This window comes from Salvelinus fontinalis, chromosome 21, assembly GCF_029448725.1.
Source record: "Salvelinus fontinalis isolate EN_2023a chromosome 21, ASM2944872v1, whole genome shotgun sequence".
Lineage (NCBI taxonomy): Eukaryota > Metazoa > Chordata > Actinopteri > Salmoniformes > Salmonidae > Salvelinus > Salvelinus fontinalis.
The window spans coordinates 39,447,518-39,455,590 of record NC_074685.1 but is presented as its reverse complement, the minus strand read 5'-3'; the positions used below and the strand labels follow the sequence as shown (position 1 = coordinate 39,455,590).

Below are 8,073 nucleotides of genomic sequence, written 5' to 3'. Positions count from 1 at the left end.
AGAGAGAACACTCTATGACTTGGGTGGCTGGAGTCTTTGACCATTTTTAGGGCCTTCCTCTGACACTACCTGGTTGGCAGGGACATACTGATAAACTACCCTCTGTCGCGCCTTGCGGTCAGATGCCAAGCAGTTGCCATACCAAGCGGTGATGCAGCCAGTCAAGATGCTCTTAATTGTGCCGCTGTAGGACTTTTTGAGGATCTGAGGGCCCACGCCAAATCTTTTCAGCCTCTGAAGGGGAAAGAGGAGTTGTTGTTGAGCCCTCTTCACGACTGTGTGGATGTGGGCACAGAGGAACTTGAAGCTCTCGACAAGTGCCCAGGGAGGTGGGATTAGGGTTTCTTCTGGACAGGACCTAACTATACAGGCCCAATAAGTACATGTCCTAGGGGTGTCCCTTATTGGGACAGTGGTTAGGGTGTCCTTCATTGATGCTGGTGGCGTTTGAGACCCGCTAGGGGATTCGCTGTACTCTCACATTCTTAGCAAAACATGTTAAAAGGGCATGCACGTCCTAATTTGGCATCGTTATGGATTTGGTTCATTAAGAAATTCTAGCAACCATTCCAACATGAGTTGGTTTCAGGTTGTGGTTTGATATGGGTGTTTTGTGTGTGTGTTCACAGGAGGGAAGAGTTAGAGAAATTATTTTGCCAATTAACTTCAGCCAGCTGGTGTACACTGTGGCAAAGGTAGTTTGACTTTGGATAGCCTACCTCCGGGGCTAGTTAGGGACCGTCAATAAATGACACAATGTAAATTAGACAATATTTTCATGTTGAACACCTTTTAGTTTTCTCATTAAATCCTTTCAATATATGTATATGAATTCCTACAATTTATAGTTGGTTTGATGTTTTTAAGTCATTGAAACTTGGAGCTATTGGAATTTTAACATATTGTCCCATGTACATTGTGTAATTTATAGATGCCAGCTGTGAGCATGTGGGTAGGATTGAAGCAAACCCAACCTTAATCTATGTTGTGATGCAGTCACGAGCACAAGTCTCACAAACTCTGTTTTGGATAAGACTGACTTTATGACCAAAATTAACCAATTTACACTTTTGACACTAGAATAAATGTTTCGGACTCATATCGATGCCACATAGGCTGTTTTCAAAAGAATACGTTTTTAGGGGCATTGGATCTTTAATGTCATTATTTGGCAACAGTTACACAACACATCTATCTGATCTAACAAAATGAGTTTCTCATTGAAAGATGGGAATCCATAGGATTTCCCCTTGAGCACTAATTATGACCACATTCAATTATCAGTATTTATTAATTGTATATAGCTGAGCATCTCAAAGAGAACACAATCGTCTTTTTGAAATCCACACCACATATATCATGTAGAACAAACATGTGTCAATTTATTGTAATTAGATCAGATAGGTGTGTTTTAACTGTTGCCAAATAATTACATTAAGATTGCTAAAAATGTGAGAGTAGGGTGATAGTAGGGTGCCTCCCCTAACGGGTCTCAAACTCAGGCCACCAGCACCAATGACTAATGACTAACTCCACAGTCCCAATAAGGGATATACAGTATCTAGAGCATGTGCTTATTGGGCTAGTATAGTTATAGTTCATTGACTCGGCAACAGTAACAGGGCTTGATGTGTAATGAAACCTTTTTTTTTTAGGGGGAGAACGTTTCTTTGGGACCATCAGGCGACGTCCTGACAACTGATACACAGAAATGTTCTTGCAATGTTACTATGAAACGTGTCAAGAACATTAATATCTTATATTCTGAGAACATGGCATCCAAGTTCTGTGGATGTTTGGTGGGACGTTGATGGAATATTCTCCTAACCCACGGGAAACTGGACACATTACTGTTCTTGCAACGTTCCCATGAAACGTGTCTAGAACCTTCATATCTTAAAATCTCTCTCTATATTTTTTCTCTCCAATTGGTAGTTACAGTCTTGTCTCAACGCTGCAACTCCAACGGACTCAGAAGGGGCGAAGGTCGAGAGCCATGCATCCTCCGAAATACAACCCAACCAAGCCGCGCTGCTTCTTGACACAATGCCCGCTTAACCCGGAAGACAACCACAGCAATGTGTCGGAGGAAACATCATACACCTGGCGACCGTGTCAGCGTGCATGCACCCAGCCCGCCACAGGAGTCGCTAGAGCGCGATGGAACAAGGACTTCCCTGCCGGCCAAACCCTCCCCTAACCCGGACGACGCTGGGCCAATTGTGTGCCGCCCCATGGGTCTTCAGGTCGCAGCCGGCTGCAAAGGAAGCCTGGAATCGAACCAGGATCTCTAGTTGCATAGCTAGCTAGCAATACAGTGCCTTAGACCACTGCGCCACTTAAATTCTGAGAAAATGGTAACAACGTTCTGGGTAAGTTCTATTTGACATTAAGGCAATGGTCTCTTGGAAACATTCCTTGCACCTCACAGGAACATTCTTATGCAAACATTAGTTAATGACCTATTGAGAATCCTAAGGGAACGTTTTCTAAAGTTGTGGGAACGTGTTGTTAGCTGGGCAGGTACTGGGTGGAAGGGTGGAACATAGAAGTATGGACCACTGGGATGTCTTCTCACTCCGTAGCTATTTCCTGTGGACAAGCTGTTGTGACTATTATGAGCTGCTCTGAGGACTCTCTCTCCGTGGCAACCAGCCAACAGGACACCCTGTATAGAGGATGGTAAAATTAACAAGTTGTAGAGTAGAACATGTGTTGTCAACTTGGGGTAGGGACAGACATTGGCATGGTAGTTCATCTAAAGGGTTCATAAAAACTCCTATGAAATCTTGATAAAAAGATCTTCACTCATATCGAGACTTCACTCTTATATCGATTATCACTATCCGATTGATTAGGTCACGTCAGTTTAATCTTTGACAGTGAAAGTAAACCACAGCTGTTTTAACCAGACATCCTACTAGTTAGTTCTAGAACTACCCTGCCCTAGAACAGTTCATCTCTCTGGTAGCTACAGAACTGAGTTGTCTTTGTCCTTTTTCTCTTCTCTGGCCACTTTCTCAGACCTATGGACAGATGAGGGAGTCCCAGCCGTGAATATAGACCGGCTTGGTCCGTTGGTTTCACAGTCTATCGAATGTCCGTCACATTATTTTATCTGTGACTGACCTGATACAAAGGATTATGTAAATAAAATGGCACCCTATCCCCTACATAATGCACTACTTTGGATAGGGCTCTGGTCAAAAGTAGTGCACTATATAGGGAATAGGGTGCCATTTGGGATGGCTTCTCCTTTGAACGTTCTCTTTGTCCTCTGCCACCAAGGGATGGGTGCATCACTCCACTAACAGACGATTGAAGATGCACAAAGACATTTGATCTAACAGAACATTGAATGTGTCTGTCATAGACGGTGGCAAACAAGCCGCATCGTAGGACCACAACTGCAGCAAGCAAACGTATTTGATATTTATCCATTTCTCATTCTCTGGAATCATCCAAAATAATACTTATTACACTAACAAATGATTAGCAACCATGAGGGACAGGATGAGTCATAAATAATACATAAAGAATTCATGATGAAAAATGTTTGCATAGCAGTGATGGCAAAACACTTTTGTATTATTTTATCTTTGAGAATCTCATCCATTTTGTCCTTGAAAGCAAGCATTCATGATTGTAATCTGCTGTCCTGGAAGCTTGCTTAGCTCCGAGCATTACAATTCATGACAGCTATTGGGAAAGGCATACTAATAGATTTGGCCTGTACAAAGAATTGTTTTTGGAGTGTCAGTAACCTGAAACAATGGTTTAGTTGAGTTTATTAGGATCCCCATTGGCTACTGCTCATACGGCAGCTACTCTTCCTGGGGTCCACATAAAACATACAAATACATTACAAAGTACAGAACAGTTATAGTCAAGAACAACATAAAATAGTACATTCAATTCCAAAAAATAAAAAATGATTACGCGGATTGGCCGTGCGATTTCTGGGAATTTGTGACAGAGACACATAAACAGACATATCGGATTGGAAACAACAGACAAACAAAACGCAACTGTAATCCCTGACATCAACATCAACAACAACTACAGAGTACCGTTATCTGATAACTTTATTAACAAGTTAAAAAAAGACAATGAGTTACAATATTTACAGAATATCCAGAGATAAAATGGAATACAATTGTAAACAATCATTCTAGGTAATATCACAACCCACCATCAGGAATCCGATTTTCACAGGAGAAAGGCAAGATGGAGAATCTAAGGTAGTCAAACAATAGAGAACAGTCTGAAGAGAAGAAGAGGAGAGGAACATCATGGAAACAAACTAAATATATACATACAAGCATCCAGTGTGTTATGACGAGCAGGGGTTCAATTGGGAGGTGGGAGGAAGGGGTGTGAGCAACAACCAACAGTGTCCCACCACCTTATGGTACAGCGGGACACTGAATACAGTGAGTATTTAACAGATGCCTATTAAAAATGGACAATGGAAAAGCAACCAATTTGGGATACAGAGAGACAGGACAGTTCCAACCACCTCACAAAATCCCAAATTAACCCCACTTCAAAAAGCGTATTTCCTCAAAACAAACATTTCTCTATGGGTTCATGTTTAAAAAGCTAAGCTGGTCCTTTTAAAGGATAGGAGGGGTAAGAGATTCAGCACCAAATCACCCCCGTGTTGTTGTTTTTAAAGGTACAAAATAAAAGAAGACGTATTTCGTATCAACCAGACGTTGTACAACAGCTTATTATAACATCTTGATTCGGGAGTCTGAAAAAACAGCTCACTCCAAAGGTTTTTATCTTTTAACTTGATCTTTTTTTTTTGTTTATTTGTTTAATATGAGACCAACACCTAAAGGGAAAAGGGAAACATTTCCTTTCTGAAACACCACAGTTTCAAACACTTGACAAGTAGTTTGTTTTTCTACACACAACTGCATATCACATACGTACATGCATGACTCTCGGAATGCACCCTACAGGGGACTAGGTTTTTACCAGAGCCATATATACATGTATTTATGTCTCTGGGTTCCAACCCCCTTTGCAACAATGGTTCGTTACTCAGGAAAGAACATTGTAGCAAACATAGCCAGCTAAATATTTTGTTACCAAGAGCACATTTCCATTTTTTTGCGTTTCTCCTTTGATGGCTCAAAGGAGCCATATTACAGATACACTGTCAATCACGTTGTATTGGTTTGTATCGGTTCCAACCAACCAGTGTTGGAAAGGAAACATCTCTATCGACGAAGCTTGAAATAATTGCCATTCGTTATTCTAATAAGGCTTTGGGGTATTTTGAGCAGCAACTTCTAACGTATACAATCTCTGGCTTATTTGTCAAAACAGCGTAGTCTAAAAAAGAGCATACCGACGAACACTCTTCAGAATCATCGTCATACACAACAACAGAATCATAGAATACGGCACTTTACACGGCAACATGTAAGTTAAACACCTAAGTGTTGTACTTTCGCATTGCTGGTCAGTCACATTTTATCATCCGTTTCTCTGGCATACTTACAAGTTCTCCTGTAAATGCTGTCGCAATTATCTGTTGATGAGGTGAATTATCTGCTTTGCGTCATGCCATTTCTCCCTCATGTTAATGTCAGAAAGAGAAAACGGTAGCTTCCGGGGTGTACAGTATTCTCTCTGTGTTCTTCCGACAGTGATGACACGTACTGTGTCACAGACTACCGTGTAGGTTTTACAACAACATCGAACTTGTTATCGATAAACAAAAAACAACAAGGAAACCAACCAATGCCACAATAATAACCATTATTGATTCAACTGCTGGTTATCATGTTGTGGGGACACTTGTGTCAGTTCACTTTCAACTGTCAGAAGATGGACAATAGACAATAAAAGTGGTATTAAAGAGTGGAAGTGCTGGGAATGCCTAAGGCTGAAGGCATATTTATCATATTCGAGGGTACTACTGTATATAACAATTTGCTATATATAAACATTGGGGCAAAAGTCAGGTCAATATTCGAAAAATGTAACAAATCAAAGTTTGAAATATACTATAGACAAATAAGGTGCAACTATTCCTCAAGGAATTATTCTACTTGATTAATAACACAAGGCTAAAAAAATAAACTAAAGTAAAGTTATCATCCGGGTCAAATCACAGAAACCGTTCTACTGTATGTTTTACAGCTAGTATGGACGGGGTGGAGAGGGACAGTTGAGAAGACAGATCTAGGATCAGGTCCCCCCTGTCCATATAATCATATTCAGTTTGATCTAAAAGGCAAAACGTCTCTCCTACTCTGAAATGTTTTATGAATACGGGCCCAGATCGTGATGAGTCATCTCTCACACACTGCCTGTCTCTCAACATTACAACACTAGATGATGGGATTATAAGTATATTAGGATCTTGTTGGTAGCAGTGAGGTTAAAAGGGGGTCAGGGAACTAAATGTGGTAGCTCATACAGTAGGTTATCTATATTTATAGAACCCCTCGTTTGGAACTTCCAATGGGTCAGTATATCTACGTATATCTAAAAAATAAAATTCCCCCAATTTCAATTTCACCCCCCCCCCAACATATCTTCCCACAATTTCAAACATGTTTTTGGGAAATGTGACCCACTCTTTCTTTCTACAAAATATTGTAGTTAGTAGACATGAACTTTAAACTGTAGAAACTGCAGATTTGACCATAATGTGTGCTTTACAGTAACATTCACTATTGGTTACCAATATATTAACATCTGTCCTACGGGACCATTGACTCATTTTAAGGTTCAGCCATTTAAAAAATGTAGGATGTAACACAACCTATAGTTTCCAATATGTAACACTTAAAATCTAACAATACTCCAAAAGGTCACAATTCTTTTTTTGTTTCCATAATTTTCTTTTATTTCTTTAGCAGCCTATTTTTGATACCCAACCCAATACCAATATCAATTCAACCTAATGTATAGTCTCTAGCAAAGTGACTACAATGTTAGGCCCCAGTACTCTTTTCTTCCATCTTCTTATATGTCATTTTTTGGTTTCAAGCATTTCTTTGTTGTCTTCCTCATTCAGATTGTTAATACTCTTTAATAGGTCGGAGGCATATTCTTTCTCCACTTCCATGCCGTTGCTAGATAGGTCCACTCCTCTGTCCGTCATCGTCCCAATGGTCGACGAGCCAATAGAAGGCAGAGCTGAGGCTGATGTGTCTATTGCTGGGGTGGTGCTAGTGTCTGTTCTGCTGTTGGTAACAGTCCTGTATTATGATGAGAGGGGGATGTCCATGAGAAGGTCAATGTCCATTACCACAGGAACATATCGGGGGGAAAACATGCAGAAGAAAGAGGAAGGGAGGAAGAGGGGTAAGGAGAGAGAGAGATACGGAGGGAGGGAGAAAGTATGTGTGTGAGGCAGAAGGAGAGACGGAGGTAGGAAGAGAGAGAGAGAAAGAGACTTACATGCCGTGTCGGAGGACGTGTCGTTCCCACTCTATGCTGTTAGTGAAGCAGCGACCACAGAACTCACAGGGGAAGCGCTTCTCAGCGGAGGTAGTCACACTCCTGCTGCTGGGGGAAACTACTGGGGCGTCTGGGGAACAAACAGAGATCAGCATGATGAGAGGGACGTATGATACGACATCAGCCCAGACAGATACAGCAGAGACCCAGTCATGTCAGATTACAAGGTGAATCCCATTTAAATTCAGGAAGTAACTGACTTGGAATTTCAGTTCACCTCTCTGAAATGACTGCATTGAAATGGGACTGAGCCCAACCCTTTTGGTAGCAGCCAACAGAGATGGATTTGGCATTGTTAGTCATATTGTTAGTAGTAAGTAAGTAGCCTTGAATGAGCCTTGGCTTGTGTGAGCCAGAATGGCTCATAGGGAAGGAAACTATCTCCTGTTTCTGTAGCGTGAGGCAGCTTGATGTACAAGTACACACCCTGGACAGGACCCTAGTCTATCGCAGGGCCTTACCCACAATCCATCTCCTTAATGCTGAGTTCCAAACGGAGACGCGTCAGGTCCCATTTTTACAGTATTTGGTATGACTCGGCCAGGGATTGAACTCACAACCTTCCAATCTCAGGGCGGACACTAA

General features: G+C 41.3%; 1 protein-coding gene across 3 annotated transcripts in view; it reads right to left on the bottom strand.

Annotated features, from left to right (window-relative positions):
* Positions 1-3,771: 3,771 nt before the first annotated feature.
* Positions 3,772-8,073, bottom strand: part of LOC129818871 (zinc finger protein 462-like) — a 91,823-nt gene continuing 87,521 nt past the window's right edge. For all 3 annotated transcript variants that reach the window (XM_055875158.1, XM_055875159.1, XM_055875157.1), the window contains 2 exons: positions 7,429-7,558; positions 3,772-7,226 (listed from right to left, as the gene is read on the bottom strand). In XM_055875158.1, the coding sequence (XP_055731133.1) occupies positions 6,998-7,226; positions 7,429-7,558 (359 nt within the window). In that variant the 3' untranslated portion in view covers positions 3,772-6,997. The remainder of the gene's footprint in view (positions 7,227-7,428; positions 7,559-8,073) is intronic.